The 17,179-nt window shown below is 41.6% G+C and overlaps 1 protein-coding gene across 1 annotated transcript in view; it reads left to right on the top strand.

Moving 5' to 3' along the window:
• Positions 1-1,172, top strand: part of LOC107126031 (neuropilin and tolloid-like protein 1) — a gene marked incomplete at its 5' end in the record, with an annotated part of 72,057 nt that extends 70,885 nt beyond the window's left edge. Inside the window, 2 exon segments of the mRNA XM_015429526.1 lie at positions 1,029-1,089; positions 1,092-1,172. Coding sequence (XP_015285012.1) covers positions 1,029-1,089; positions 1,092-1,172 — 142 coding nt within the window.
• Positions 1,173-17,179: the final 16,007 nt, after the last annotated feature.

Here is a 17,179-nt window from a genome sequence, read left to right as displayed (position 1 = left end):
AGTTGGTAGCATGCGATTTGACTACTGCATAAATTAGTTTGCTCTGGAGCCATCCTTCCTGAGCTAAGACAAAAATTTGTGATCTGGAGGGTAAAATACTGTGAGCTAGCTCATACTAACTCATCTTAGAGGGAACACTGGTTGCAACACTGCACTGGATCCCTGGTCCTATTATACAAATAGAACTGTAAGAAGCGTTGCCACATCCCCAGTTTTGTACTTCCTTTCCACCCACCTTTGTCATGCAAGGTACTGCTGTTAGCTTCCCCACTGCCAATCCAATCAGTATCAATATGTTGTCGAAGTATATTGCAGTGTCCTTGATGTCGTTCTCAACTATTTCCACCACTAAGGTCACTAATTGCCCTAGTGCCAGCCTTTTTTGCCTTACAAATGAGGCGATGGGATCACTTGCACTGTTAATCCTTGAGCAATTAGATGCTCATGATTTTCACTGATCTAATTCCCCTCTTTATAACAGCCTGTCTCACATGGCCTTTGTTTATTAAAGACCCATGGTCCTCAGCACAGCATTTTGGGTGGTAAAAGAGGGACCTTATTGCCCCCTTTCACCAGAAGAACAGCTGATTGGATCCAACCTTATAGCAAGTCACAGACCTGCATGCATTCCTCCCCACCAGTGTGTACAACCTTATTTATCAGTGACAGCACCAAGATTAACATGAGCACAATCATATACAAATACGTCTACCCACGTAGTCCATCCACTCTTTTTGCAGTAGGTAAATTGATTGGATGGTACGTAGATACATAGGCATTGTATCATGCCAAACATTCCATGCCTGGTATAAGGGAGAATCTGAGGTATAATGCATGCATGCCAGCGCCATTGTGAACTAGCTTAAGTCCGGCGGATTCCTGTGGGACATACTTGCAGATACATTTGTTTGGGAGTACAGAGTTTGAGGTTGAATTCAAGTTGGACATCATAATGTCCTTGTAATCTGTTTGTGTAGTATGTGCCATGCAAGAAGATTATTTACATTGAACTTGTTTTCATTATGTAGACTGCTTGAAAATAGTGCGCTCCTGGGTGATTATGAATATTCTACCGTGAATTGTGAAAATGTCGGCCTTGGAACTGCAAGCTAAAGGTGTTCTGGACTCTGACCAGCTTTTCCAATTTCATGAAAAAAAGCATCAATCAGTAATGAGTAAAATCAGTGAATGGCAATAAGACTCTTACTACTATCATTGCTATCATTTATTCTCATCAGTATTTCTTTCTTTATATTTATTATTTGTCTTGTTTTGTTACGATGGAAAGATTACCCAGTTTCAGGAATCAAATTATTAAATCAGGTAATTAATCATTCATAATTTGGGTAGAAATTTTTGTTGGCTATAAATCAAATCATAGAATGGAATCTGACACTCAGAAACAGGTCTGCATGTGTGTTGTTGAATGTTTGAGTTGGCAAAAAAAAAATGATGAGATACATTGTAAAAAGCATGCATTCATAACTACTGCTGTTCCTATCCATTTCTTTGTGTCATATGCTTGCTAACTGTAACTTTTTATATAAAGAAACATAAAACAATGTATAATAATTTCTTACATTGAGTTTCACAGTACTCTTATTTGACTACAGCAAATATCTTCGCCAAAGGATTCAAAATGGGGATTTATATTCTGGTTCTCGTCTAACAAAGCATGCATGGAACAGCTTTCCTTTAAAAGGTGAGATCCTACGGATCAGCTGTTCAGCATGACAAGAGAAAGTACAGAAGGGGTGGGACAATTCCGCCTTCTGCTTTCTCTCTCCCTCCCAGCAGCTGACTGGTGAGATACCTTTTTTAAAACAAAAAGACTGTATTCATGGAGCCCTGGCTTTTGAATAGAGGTAGGAATCAAACATGATTTTCCCATCCAGACAGCTTTCACATGTGTATAGTTCCTTACTGAATCAGGGCAGCTGCATATCGAGCTGAACCAAAATGTGCTGAGAATTTCCAATTCAAACTTTGAATATATTTTTTTTAAAAAATCAAAACTTGAAATGTGAGTAGTTTAGCCTTATTGGCATCTGTTGATGGTTTTGGACCCCCCCCCCCATTCACACAGGAAGCCTTACCAGCTGTCAGCTACTAAATAGAGTTGTGTCTTGTCTAGCAAATGCTGTCTAGTGTGTATTTATATCTTTAGTAGCAAACTGTTGAATATAGTCCAGTGCTAAATAGCATCTGAAATATCAGATATTAAAACCAAATATCAGTGGATGTCACATGTCAACTATTCATAGAATATTCAGCAAATATGAAAATATCAGCATTTCAGAAGAGCATTTGGAGTAGAATCTTTGAGTGCAACTTTGCTTCAGCTCTAATGGAATTCTTATTCACTCCGAGTACATGCCTTAATCAATAAAGCAATTGAGTTAAATGGTGACTACCATGTTGGCCTTAAATAACTGAAGACACATAAAAGAAGAATGATAACTCTTATTGGAACAGTAGAAGCATGTGTACTTCACAGAAATCTTTGTCAGGAAAAAAATTGCCTTATGAAGAGTTCTGTGAAACTCAAAAGCTTATATATTCCTGTACTTCCCCAAGTTTATCCAATAAAAGATATCATTTCACTCACTTTGTGTCTCTTCATATAAATACTAGGGGGGAAATGGTTGGATACAAGGTCCTTCCATTTGCAACCTTAAGAAAACACATGCTTTTGCATCAGGTTCACTGTAGTGGATTGTTATAAATTGATCTAGAGTTATTTGTTTATTTAGAAAAAACTGTTCCTTCTGATTATTTCCATTTGGGAACATTTAAGGACATAAAATTCACAGCTTGCACACTTTAATCTAAGTTCTTAAAGCCTATAAGACTACTTACATCCCTTAATGGTACTTAACCGGAAGATCCATTTCTTTTGCAGTTTATTTCAGAGGTTGCATGTGAAATGGGACCCTTATATTTTCCTTCCCTACGTTACATTTTTCTTCGGAACAGGATGGCTTTTAATTTCTAAACCAGAGATCCCCCAATGAGGTGTCCATGGGTGCCATGGTTCCTGCCAACACCTTACCTGGTGCCTGCCAAATGTCTTCAGATAATGGGTAGGGCCAGGTGGGGATCTTGCCTAGCATGGTCTCTGATTGGCCATTGGAGATCTAATTGGCTGTTCAGATTAAAACAACATTGCTTTGGTAACAGCTACCACCTAGTGTTGATTTTATTCTATCTCTCATTCCTCTTTTCCAGAGTATTTTTAAAATTACCCCTCATCTCCCTTGTACTTGGATACTCTCTCTCTCTCTCTCGCTCTTTCTCTCTGTGTGTGTGTGTGGCTACACCTCCTGTGACAGCCATTTTTTATGGTCTACACCTACTCCAGCAGACATTTTGTAACTGGCTCCACTCTCCACAGCAGCCATTTTGTGGCTGCACCCACCACCTTGTGTCAGAATTCCAAGGGTGCTCACAGGCTCAAAAAAAATTTGGGGAACCCTCTTCTTCTAAACCTTCACTTTGTTCAAACAGCACTTTTTCTTTTTCAACTTGCCTGATAAAATATGAAAAAGGTGCGATGAAGCATCAGTAGGACAACCACCTTTTTATTGGTCCTGCTCCTTTGTCTTTAGGAGCAGTCTGACACACAATATATTCAACAATTTTTTTCCTGGCAGCAAGGACATAAGTGATGGGAAAATATCTCTGTGCTGGGCTGCTATTAAAAGTACAACAAAAATACTCTAGTACTAAACATCATATTAGAAAGGTTATGAGTTGTCCTCCTCCAGACATATGATGGGTTCCCTGGTATTGAGCTTTATGTAACTAGCATTGTTCTAAGTTCTCCACAGTTAATGCAGTCTGGGAAATGCAGATACGAGAGGGCCTTCCATAATGCCCATGCTTATAGCCGTCCTTCTGATTTGATTCCACTTTAGTTTTCACAAATCTGATGGAAGATACAGGATGTCCACTATATTCTTCACTTGTGCACATGAATCATAATGTAGATGCTCATCCTTGAATTCATCAAGAATTTCTTGTATTTCTGGAAACAGAGGTCCTGTGTGCTCAGTCTAAGGTTTTGGCCTTTATACTGACCCTGTGCCTTTAAGAGCAGCCTGACATTAGGCAGGTAAAGCTTTTCCAATCAGCTATTTCCATTTCAGGAACAGCTTCACTGTAATAGCCATTTTAACACCTCATGAGCATGGTGTGTCTTTTAATTTACCAGGCTAATATTGGGCCCTGTCTACAAATCAGAGACACCAGGGAACTGGGCCGTCATAACAGCAAACTGCCTTGTACTGTAATTCTGGACATTAAATCCCTGAAAAGCCCTGAACAGCCTGATCTCATCAGCACTTGGAAGCTAAGTTGTGGTTTTAACTTGGATGGGAGAACACCAAGAAAATCTGGGGTTGCAATGCAGAGAAAGGCAACAGCATACTATCTCTGTTGCGTAGACCCTATGATCCTGGGATTGCCAGGATTTGGTTATGAGTTGATGGCACACAGTTGTTATTATTATAATTATTATTAAATCCCATTCTGCTGTGAAAAGTTGTATTTAACTGCTATATTTGTATACTGCCATTCTTCCAAGGTTCACAAGGCAAATTACAATTTAAAATTTGAATACAAAAATAAAATTTCAAAGACAAAACACAAAAATATCAGAATTCTCCCCAGTCATTGGTATTCTTTTTGGGAGCTGATGACATGAGCTCTCAGGCTCAGATCTGTCCTTTTGGAGTCAGAGCAGAGTGGTATAGGTAGATCCTGAGATGATGGGAGGGAGGCTACTTGAACTGTACCTTTTCAGATGATTACCTCTTCAGGATTTGGTGACATGAACATCCTGGCTTCCACCAGTCTGCTGTTGGGAAGAAGATGTAAGGCAGTCATTTCTTTAGTTTTCCCTGCTCTCCCCCCCAAGTGAAATTGAGCATTAACATTAGTAGGGATGGGCACTAACCAGCTCACAAACTAAAGTTCTTGATGAAATATGGCTGGTTCATACTTCGTCAAGTCAAGTTTATGGCAGGTCAACCAGACTTTCAAGTTGTTTGTGGAAGTTTGCGCTGGTTCATGAGTGGATACATTTCCTGTCAGACTGTCTGCTCTACATCAAAGCAGCAACTGGGAGGCATGTAGAGAAGCATCCAGGGGAGGTCCACTATGACTTTGATGTCTCTAGCTTGCACGGGATCTGTTCTATATACTTCTGAATCTCCTGAACCTGCACCAGTCAAAATAAGCAAAGTGGTCATTTTGACAGGCACAGGTTCAGGAGGTTCAGTAGTATATAGAATGGATCCTGTGCAAGCTAGAGACACCAAAAGCATAGGGGACCTCCCCCGATGCACTTCTATATCTCCTGTGAGTTTGGTGTCTCTAGCTTGCACAAGATCCATTGTATACACTCCAATGCTCCCTCTAAGCTGTGAAGTCTTGTGAGCAAAAAATCTACTTTGTGAGCTAATGCCATTACAGTTGTGAGAGAGTGATTTGGCTACTGCATAAATTAGTTTGCTCTGGAGCCATCCTTCCTGAGCTAAGACAAAAATGTGTGATCTGGAGGCTAAAAACCTGTGAGCTAGCTCACACTAACTCAGCTTAGAGGGAACACTCCTCCTGAACCTGCACCTGTCAAAATGACTGTTGTAGTCATTTTGACAGGTGCAGGTTTAGGAGGTTAAGGAGTGTACAGAATGGATCCTGTGCAACCTAGAGACACCAAACTCATAGGGGACCTCCCTGGATGCACTTATAAATCTCCCATGAGTTTGGTGTCTCTAGCTTGCACAAGATCCTTTCTATACACTCCTGAACCTCCTGAACCTGCACCTGTCAAAATGACCACAGCAGTCATTTTGACAGGTGCAGGTTCAGGAGTGTATAGACTGGATCCCGTGCAAGCTAGAGAAACACCAAACTTGCAGGGGATCTTCAGCTGACTCTCCTGTACCTGCCCTCCAAGTTTGTTGAGGATGGATTTATGAGGTCTGAGTTACAGCCCCCTAAAGAAGGTGCCCCCAGGTGGTCATATCCCCAGAAAGCACTTTCCTGGGGGGCACTTTCTTTGGGGGACCCATAATTCAGACCCCATAAATCAAATCCCCACAAACGTTGGAGGGCAGGTAGAGGAGAGTCAGCCGGAGATCCCCTGTCAGTTTGGTGTAACTAGCATGCTGGGGGGCATTCTACTGCCTCACAAACCTCATTTACGGAACCAGTTCATGAGGTGGAAGAGCATGCCATGAACCAAACTACATTTTCCTGGTTTGTGCCAGTCCTTAAACTGCTGTACCTCACAATGTTTTAAAAGAGAAAGGCTGAAGGCTTTTGATACAATCTGACTTCTGTGTTCAGAAAGTTCCTTCTCCCACGTACTGCCTCCAACCTCCCCTTTCCCCGTCAGGCCAATCTAAAAATTCTTGTGCAACATCTCATTTAAATAAATGGGAAATGTACAAGAACACTGTTATTTCTGTCCCTTCTCTCTTTCCTGTCTGCTCTTTTCAATGCACAAATGCAGGGAGACAGTCAACAAACTGAAAGAATGGGCTATGTATACACATTGTATTTGCTTTGATTTGAAATATCATTCAGATGTTGCACATACAAAGATCTGAAATTGCTATTGCAAAAATCTATTTGAAATTACCATTACAGTTACACCTGAAAAACCATTTTAACTGGTAATGTGGTCTTCAAAGGATGAAAAGTAAGTCCTCACATAATGCAAGACATCAATATTGGGTTGGACTCTATGAGTTTGCTCTGCTAATGGTGGAACTTTTTTCCAACATAATGAACATTGCTTTGGTGGAACACATCTCTTCTACTAACACAAGGCTCCTTGCAAAGTGTCCAAAAATAGGATCCTCCATTAGTGAAAAATCAATAGGGTTTAACTCATTACTTCAGCTTCATGATATGAGCATTGCACTCCTTTAATGTTTTACATTTTCACTTGCCACTGTTACCAAGCTTTTTGATTCTATGACATTACATGGAATATTGCTGTAAGGCATAAAGAACCTTTTATTTTATTTGGTGAGTCAAAACTATTTCTGTAAATGCAAACACCTGAGCTCTTGAGAGAACAATGTTGGACAGGCCAGAGACACTTGGGAAGCACTCCAGGCTCCTGAAGAACTATTTGGTGGTATGAACAGGTTTTTTAAAAGAAGAAGAAAAGCTGGATTGTCCCTTTTAACTAAAATCAGATGAGGTATTTCTGCCTTTCTCTACCTGGACTACAGGAAAAGGTGAGAATGTATCCTAATGATCATGAAGGAAAGATTGACATGTCCTGAAGAAAATGATGAATGATGGTAAGTAGTTTCATTCACGCTGATGCATATTTTATTCAATTTTTCTTAATTTTGTGTTCTAAAAGTGTTTTCATTGAAATTTAAATACACAACACAATTCATTTACATGGGTATAACATTTTCAACTAAACCATTTTGAAGGTCCTACTCTTAAAGTGTGAAGTATGCAAATCCCAGTCATTTCACTTGGACAGAAGATAGCACATTTCATTTTGTCTCTACCATGGGCCCAGATTGTTAAGCAATATCCTAGATCTAAAAGTAATAATTTCACATCTCTGCCCACTGATTTCTCGAACTGGAATTTGGTCTGTGCTATTAAATACCATTAAAATTCTTCAGGAGCAGAAGCTACATGAACAGATTTTGATTTTTTTAAATTACTGTGAATAAGTGGGGAGGATGATCTGGATAGAAGCCATGATACAAGAGCTGTTTTTGCAATATTGAGACCCATGCAAACTATGGTTTGTACCATGAGGTAAAACATACAGGCATTCAGTTGCTGTATTATCAGGGCAAATTCACATGTTATGAAGTCTTTCTCTCACTTGTCCACCCTTGTCCTGTCAGCCAGATTGTCTCTGGAAGTTCCATGCTCAGAAGCATGCACATGATTGATTCAGGACTGCAGCAAGCAGCAAAAGTGGATTTAAGCTTCCTGTGCTGTTTACCTCACAAACTTCACTTATCAAACCAGTTCATAAGTCCTCAGGGCCTCAGGGGCCATTTTGTATATTGTGTACATTAATGGGCTACACATAAAGTCCCCCAACACAGCAAATAGCAGCTCCTTTTCAAGTTGGCAAAATGGTACTTAAACCCCTCTGCCTACCAGCAATGGCCCCAATCTCAATTGGGCTTGTATGGAAACAAGAGCATGTGGGATACAAGGATTTCTTAATGTATGCATTGACATTAATTGTGAATAGTAGTAGTATTACAAAACAGTGATTGGGAACAAGTTTAATCCTCATCTCCTGCACTGTAGTTCCAATCCTAAAGGAAGCTCCCTGCAGCGATAGTTAAATATGCCATAGGGGTTCAGGTATGGAGCTCCTATTGTAATTTTTAGTTTGTCCCTAAGGTAAGTACTAAAGTGTAACAAGCATTAATCTTTTCTTTCATTGGCTGATGAGTGAAATTGGGAAAAATGCTATGGTTTTTGATTTTGTGGTTATAAATTCAAAGATTATGGTTAATTTGAATGTTGATACTACTGATGTTATGGTCCACACAGTCAACAGGCTCAAAATGAAACCTAGTTTATAATGCCAAATTACTCTCAAGACAACTGAGAATTATTGATAGGTTCAGCATAAATAGTCTGTATTTTGAGTACAGGTGCTGCTTCAGCATATATGCATTCTGCACCATTCATTCTTAGATTAGGCAGATGGTGAGTAGCTGCTGATGGTGCATGCTCAGAATCGTGGGAATTGTGATGGTGCATGCTCAGAATCCTTAGATGCCTCAAAGGCTTGCCAGGCAAAAGAAAAAATCCTTTCCAGTCCAATCTGATGGAAAGGCCCCCCCCCCAAATTTTGTTCAGTCCCCAAAAGGTGACCAGATAAACGTACATTATCAACAAGGAAGGTGGATGGGCTAACCTGCCTTAGAGAGTAAGGCAGAGCTTAAATAGCTCCAGCCAGCCCTCTTTCTAATTGGCTGTTCCACACAAAGCAAACTATGGCTAACCCAAAGCCAACAGGACTCTCATACCTTATCTGAAAGTATGCCCATGACTTACCTCCAATTGTGGTTCAGGAGGTGGGGGAGGCCAGAAGGAGGCAGGCTGGGAGCACTGTGCCTTCTTGCAGGGTGGAGTGTGGGGTGAACTGGTTCTCCGCAGCCCGCCTCATCAGGCCATGAGTCACAAAGTGGGAGTGGGGGAGGGCATGCAGGGGCTATATGGGAAAGCCTATGCTGGGCCCCCTTTCTCTTTGTTTTCAATTTGTCAGCTTGCCTTCCCTCCCTCCCTTGCTTTTGGCTTCTATGATGTATAACTTTGTTTGTTCTACTCTGTTATTGTCACAGTTTAGCGGTTTGGGCATTGGGGGGGATCCTTTGGGGTGAGGTCAGGCCTACCTCTCACATTTTGGGGGCTCTCATAAGGGGTCTTGGAGTGGAGAGTCACTCAGCTGCATGCCCGGGGGAGGGGCTGTCGGCTGGCTTCCACCTCCAGGTGGCAGGGGAACCAAGTAGAGGCCGGCACCTACATGTGCTGGCATCTTGTCACTTCTCGGGTGATCCCCCAGCAGGCAGGCTGGGAAGAGGGTTCCATCAGGGGGCAGGTGGGATGCCCAATGCTTGGATCCATCCCCCTTTGCTGCACCATTGCTCCTTTTTGTTGTTATTAATAAATAAGCTGTGACCATGTTTTCCCAAAATGGATTGTGTGTGTGTGTGTTTAATTCTTTCTGGCACCTCCCCCTCTATCTCTCCTTGAACCCAGCAATTGAGCCTGACACAAAGAAGCAGCCCAACACTATAAGCTGGTAACTAATTGTATTTATTACATTTATAACTAATTGTATTTATTAATGGTGTATACACCATTATTGTTCCACCATCATTGTTCCACCAACGCCCATGATTTCCGCATTTTGCTACCGCTGGTGCAGGCATCATTGGAGGGAACGGGATGTGTTTAGGGGATGGCAGGGCAGTGGGATTCGCATTGCTGTGGGTGTCTAGCTATGCCACAGAGAACGCCATCTTGGTTTTAAAATCTTAAAATTCTTAACATCTGGAAATGAATAGAGGAGCACTGGAAATGTTTTATGATGTTTATTTAATTGTGTATTAACTGTTTATTGTATTTTAAAATTTCATATTGTTTATTGTTATTACTTGGCAGTATGCCCTGTTAGCCGCCCTGAGTCTTCGGGGAGGGTGGGATAGAAATTCAAATAAATAAATAAATAAATAAATTTAAGTATGCTTCCGAAATTCTCCTTATCCAAATTTCTCTCTACATTTTGAAGTTCAGAACTACGTGGTCTTATTTCAAACAACAAAAAACAATGTATTACTTTTTATTTTCAAATTTCAAAAACAAAACATAAACCTGTCTCAGAGTTCTATTTCTTCAGTTAATTTACATCTTTCTCTCTTTCTTTGCTACCCATGTGCATTTATAAAATCTCTCCCCACCCAAAAATCTTGATGTAATTGTATATTAGCTGTATCAAGATACTTTTGTTGAAGGATTTAGTCAATTGGTCCCATCTTGGGTGTGCATAATCAAACACTAACCAATGAAAGAAAGTAGATGTAACCATATAAACAGTCAAATCAAGATTGCTTTTTACAGAGTTTTGTCAACATACAAGTATACATCTGCAATGCAGAGAATATGACACAGATAGAAAAAATTAATTGATGCAGTAAACTATATATGCTCTTATCTGTAAATAAAATAGAATTCTCTGTTAAACAAAAATTTCTAGGACATAGAAGATGAACTGTTTATCCAATTTTCAGTTCCTTTAGTTGATTGGTGTGTTTCCCCATGTTAATGACATGCACATGCAAAACTGCAAAAAAAAAATCTTTTCTGCAGTGTTTTATAGGGGTGTGCATTCATTAAAGTCAAATCAAAAAAACTTGACAAATTCCTTTTTGGGTTTTTTTTGTTTTTGTTTTGTATTTGGCAAGCCAGATCAGAATCTCTGATCTGATTCAGCTGCCGAATACAGAATGCTGAATAAAAGCCGAAACTATTCAGCTTTTTTTTGGCATTGCCAAATACAGGTGGGGATTATAACTTTAAAGGGCTGCACTTACCTTCTCTTTCCCACCATTTCTGTCTCTTTCCCACCCTTTGCTCTGCTTTCAAGAAGGGAGGGAAAAGAGGGACCTTGCATACAGCCAATCACTGCAATGCATTCACAAATGGCATTGCAGGTTGTGAGGCTGTTGTTGCTGCTGGCGGGGGGAGGAGCACTGACCAATAGGATTACAGGTAACAGTGGGCACATTGCTCTTTGACCAATCACAGAAGTTTGAAATTCTTCTGTGTATTGTTGTTGTGATGATTCTGTGCTTAAGTTGACACCAGTCTTCCTGTTAAGGTGGCATTTGCCACAATGGCACTTGGTTCAGCTAGTAGGTTGGCATTTAGTTCTGTTGATAGGTAGGTTGGCACTGGGTTATGCTGCTGGGCACTAGGCACTAGAACATTGCACTGCTTCTGCTGCTAGCCTTGCAAACATGCCCCCTGTTCAGAGATCCTCAGATTTGATCTTAGTCCTGTTGGGTTTTGGCACTGCCAGAGTGGCACTGGTTCTGGTGGACACATTGTAGTGGTTCTGCTGCTGGCCTTGCAAACATGCTTCCTCACACCACACCTCACTTAGTTTATACTGCAAAGATTGTCTGGGAGAAACTGCTGGGCTGTTGCTTTATATGCCTGCCTTTGGAAACAATGGAGGCACCCTCTTTGGATGTCCCTAGAATTGGACCCTGGGGTCCAAACTTTTCCAAACTTGGGGGTTCTTTTGGGGAGAGGATACAGCAGCTGCAGTACAAATTTCATGCCTCTACCTCAACCCTCCTCCCTACCTCAGCCCACTGAATACTCTGAATTTTGCCATTTACTACAATGGCCCCATAGAATATAATGGAGCCGAATTTTTTTTTTTGTATTCCCGAATATTTCTGGATACCAATACATTACCAGTATTGGTATTCAGGTATGTTTGGGAATACTGAAAAAAAAATTGGCTTCATTATACCCCAATCAGAAAAATACCGATTCCCCCCCCCCTCCCTGCACACCTCTAGCGTTTTACAGGCGTGCATGCATGCTTCTGTACCTTGGTAAAAAGCACACAAAAAAGGATCTTGATACAATTCAGAAATAAAGAGAGGACCAATTAAGAATTCTCATGGCTTTGAGGGGTGATTGAGGGGGATTTTTTTTCCCAAAACGTGGGGAAAAAATTCAGTGAAGGAGAATTTCTAAAATATCCTAATTATGATTGGTAATTTAAAATTCCAAATTGCAACAATGTAATCATTATCAAGAGAGAGAAATACCCAAGGAAACCAAATCTTGGTTCCAGAAGATATAGCACACTGTGTTGGAAATTCCTCTGGTATTTAGACATCAGAGTCTGATGGGAAGGACCCTGGTTGGCAATCTGGCTTCCAGGAAAATGAACAATAGGGTTTGTTGCAACATCCAGCAGTGAACAGGGCAATGAGATGTGTAGCTGTTAGGCTTCCCTTATGTTCTGAAAACTAGATCTTTTAAAAAAATGACTCCTGAGTGGTCAGACCTCAGTCCCTGATACAGAGATTGTGCTTCCAGGCAAGGGTGTAGGCATGAGGATGTTGGGCAGCTCAAACTTTGACAAGGGGCAGTTTGGTGTAGTGATTAGGAGCACAGACTCTAATCTGGGAGAACTGGGTTGCTGATGTGACCTTGGGTTAGTTACAAGTTCTTTCACAGCTGTTCTCTCATGAGCAGTTCTCGAAAGAGCTCTCTCAGCCCCACCTACCTCACAGGGTGTCTGTTGTGGGGAGAGTAAGGGAAAGGAGATTGTAAATTGCTCTGAGACTCCTTCCGGTAGTGAAGGGCAGGGTATAAATCCAATCTCCTCCTCCTCCTCCTCCTATGCTAGGGCAAATTTAGTCATAACATATTGGACAAGTCTACATCAGTTGCTACTGGCTGTGTTGTGTGGCTCTGCAGGGTATCAATTGAGCAGGAACCTTCTCAGTTAGTGAAGAGCCGATCTGCCCCTCCTGGGAACCCTCCCAGTACATTAAAAGTATGCAGTTGCACCTGGTTGAGATAACATGTGTAAAAGCTGTACTTGTATTATTGTCAGTTTCAGTTTATTTCTATTACAGTCCTTAGACCAGATATGCTTACATGAGTTATTGTGAAGTGCCAGATAAAGGTGGGACTATCAGGCAAAAACAAAACAGTTGTTCACGTAGGTCCTGTTTGCCGGATGATTTGCTGTTGTTGCAATGTGAATTGTTTGAACTATTTTTACAGCCTGTGTAAATATGCTAACACTGAAGCATTTGGGTGAAGCTTGCAGTTGGACACAATCTTTTTGCATACCGTGTTAGTGAGTCATGCTATAAAGTAATCTGATGTACTTGAAAGAGTTGCATTATGGACGGCCAGATCTGTGATCCCAACACTGCCACAAACACCTGGGTGCTTTTTGAATTTGCATTTTTCTCCAGCGCACGGAACTCTTATCCTTAAAATCCACCCATGTATCCATGCCAGGGCTTCTGTTAACTAGAATTCTACTCCCCATAGCAGTTGGAACAGAGGCTGCTTTGATCTCTTCCCAGGTATTTCATGCTATGTGCAATTAAGTGCATTCTCTGTGCCATGATAAGAGAACAGGACTTGAAAGGATTCACCCGTCCATTTGCTAAAGCAATCATCCCCATTTTATCCAGAGAGAAAATATACCCAGTTGCTGTGATGTGCTGTTCAGAAAGCATCTGTTGTATAAACTCGAGATAAAAAGAAAAATCAGCATTAATTTTCCTTTGCTCTGAATTCCATTTTTATCTGAGTCTACAAATTATAGACTAGCTGACAAGGGCATTTCCAAAGACTCAGGACCCCTGTATGTATAAGCAAATGTTTTGACTTTAAAAAAAAAGTGATGCAACATGTAAAAAAGTATTTGTTTGCCCTCTATTTTAATTCAGGTCTAGAAGGTCTAGACTGCACAACGGTTTTACCAACTTTATTTGAGTACTGCAAACTACTCCAAGAAGAGAGGGAAAATCTGCATAAGAAGAAAGGAAGGAAATTCTGTGCACCAAACAACTGGACAAGTCAGCAGTAGGTGGACCAAAGGTGGACAAAAGGTCACTGGGAGCATGTCATCCACCACCTCTAAGCTCCATAAACTCCATGGCAGTCTGAGCTCCTCCACCAGTCTGCCAATACAGATAGAAGGATTAGAAGCAGTCACTCTCTACCCATGTGGGTGCTGAGCTCACTTTTCCTGAACCACATCACACCTACTTTTCTGAGCTTATTTCCTTAGATGCACTCAAGCACTGTACTTCCACACAGGTTTCTGTCCATTTCCCATTGAACTCAACAGCAAAACCCAAACTTTCTGTTTCCTGTTCATGAAGATGAACTCTCCCACAAAGAATGAATCACTCAAGAACAAAGCAAAGCAATTGTATGTGTTAGTCTCTCACTTTGTCCAAAATTCCCAAAGAGAAGATACACACAGGAGATTGTGTCTTATATCAACCAATCCCTGGTAGCAGCAGAACCTAATGCATTAGCATCTTCCTTGGTAGGCACCTTCCTTGGTAGTTCCACACCTTCTGGAACTCAATACTAAGGCTTGATGGACCTAGTGAAGGAAAAGGCAATTTACAAATTAGATTAGAGCTGGCATCACAAACTGTTTAAGTGCAATCTCACCCAGTTTAGTTTGTGATGCCAGCATAGTCTTTCCCTCCCATCCCTGGGAATTTTCAATGTCATAGCAGAACCCAGGTGCCTTTATGACACTTCCCAATTTTCAGGTCAGTCTATACAGAGGTCGGATGGCGAATGAGACGCTCGGCTATATCCCAGGAAGTGAGACAACACGCTAGTCCTTAAATAAATGTTGTCTTTACTAAAGGTTTTTCATCAGGCATACAAAATCGGAATCACACAAATTCATACAAGCTCCTTAGTTACAATAGTACATTAGAACAATTACAGCATAGAAAATAACAAAAGCATCAAAATGGGGATGACACAATGGGGCACGGCTATACTCATCTGAGGTCCAGCTGAGGAAGAACTCTCCTCCTTGGAACGCTGGGCAGCCGAAATGCAGCAGCTTGTGAACTCCAAGGCACACAGGTAGGACCAGCCAAACCACGTGTGAGCTCTCTGGGTCGCGACTCCGGAGAACTTAGGTAGTAGAGTCACTTGTAGCACCTTAGTGCACTGCTATGGGGAGGGTGGGTTAACCAGAGAGACAAAGGAGAGTTTCTCCTTAAATAAACTCTTTTTGGGGCATGTGCTATCCAGCCATAAACTATCAAACCCGTCCTCTAAACTATCACTACTGGATGAAGAGGGGGTGACGAGGGGATGACGAGGGGGATGACGCTCTCCTGAGGGGTGGTGGCAATATGCAGATCCTACTTCTACATCAAAGGTGCCTTTTGGCAAGGTGTGAATCTTCCGTTCCCATGGACACCCTCTTGATTTGCAGATCTGGTTCCTGCTCCAAAGCCATAAACGCTATTGTCTTTAGATCTCCAAACCAGATTAAGGGAGTAGGGTCACTTGCTCTTTCCATTCCAAGAATGCCGGGGTTCGCTGGGGATTTTCCATAACTCTCCAAGTGGGTGCAATGGCGCGGTGTCTCCTCTATCCCGATGCAGGACGGGATACCTTCTCCAGGGAAGCACATGGTCCGTATGTGCAAGGCAGCCCCAGGCCAGCCTATTTCTAGGCAAGCATGAGATGCAGAACAAAGCAACACAACCAAACAGCAGTCCCTGAATACACAATGCATAGACACACATAGACAGCATCACCACTATACAGAAACACAAACATAAGTTCATATAGTTACACCTTGGGTGCCTGTAAAAGGGGGTGCTTATTAAAACAACTAAGTCCAAAATGAAAGCAGTTCTTTTTAACCTAAGGGCTGATCCCAGATTAGAGTCCACACACTTAACCAGGTTTGAGTCCCCACTCCTCCACTTGCACCTGCTGATGTGACCTTGGGTCAGTCACAAGCTCTGGCACAGCTGTTCCTGAAAGAGCAGCTTGTGTCAGAGTTCTCTCAGCCCCACCCACCTCACAGGGTGTCTGTTGTGGGGAGGGGAAGGGAAAGGAGTTTGTAAGCCGCTCTGAGACTCCAAGTGAAGGGCGGGGTATAAATCCAATCTCCTCCTCCTCCTCCTCCTCCTTCTTATTCTTGTTCTCAGTAACAATAAGACTTTACTTCATTATCAATAACAAAACATTTTTCAACACTGGAATATCCCATCATACCCCAGAGGTGTCTGCTAGTCCCAGGAAGCTGCTGCTTCATTGACTAATGTCCAGTTCCTCTATTACCATTTTTTACCCAATCAAAAAGGGAACTCAAGACATTGCTTGCACACCATCCTGTTTCAGGAGCTAACTTGTTTCATCTAAACTTTGGTGTCCTTGCAGATCTGGCTCCCTCCAACCTAATTAAAGTATGTTGCCTCACCCAGGATCTTCGTGCCCATGCAGATTTGGCTCCCAATAACCCAATCAAGGTATTTCCCCCATTGTTTTATGGCCAAAGTTTGACAGCAGTTATCTTCAAACTTCATATCTTGGAGCAATCATGTTCCTGGGAAAGTGGGTTCCCATGTCCAGCTATGGGGCTCTTCCCCATAAAAAGACCACCCCAGATCAGTGAAAAGTGTGCCGGGTTTTCCACTATTTGAACTCCCCTGCAACTGGATTGCAGTGTCCTCTACAGACCTCAAGGCCTGGGTTTCAGGTTGTATATCCCTTCCCTAAAATTCCCTTATTTCCTCCCTTTTCTTTATTTCTCAAGTGCACCCTCTTGCTGGTGTGTGCATGTACGTGTGGTGATTAGTTAGAGAATTAGTTCTCAGGTTTTTTTACTTCTTATATTTTATTTTGTATACAATAAAGCTATTTGTTTGCATTTAAAATCGCTCTCACTCTCTTTCTTCATATATTTAATGTGGGATACCCCTACCAAGATCCATACCAGTATGCATAGACCAAGGTCCTACATTGTTCCTTTCTGGAACCCTTTTAAAGGCTATTCCTACCCTTCTTTAGGTCCAGTTTGGGTAACACTACATCCCGACTTGCCCTCCTGAGGCAC

This window comes from Gekko japonicus, unplaced genomic scaffold, assembly GCF_001447785.1.
Source record: "Gekko japonicus isolate JY-2015 unplaced genomic scaffold, Gekko_japonicus_V1.1 scaffold263, whole genome shotgun sequence".
In the NCBI taxonomy this organism is placed as follows: Eukaryota; Metazoa; Chordata; class Lepidosauria; order Squamata; family Gekkonidae; genus Gekko; species Gekko japonicus.
This window is presented reverse-complemented; position numbering and strand designations above follow the sequence as displayed.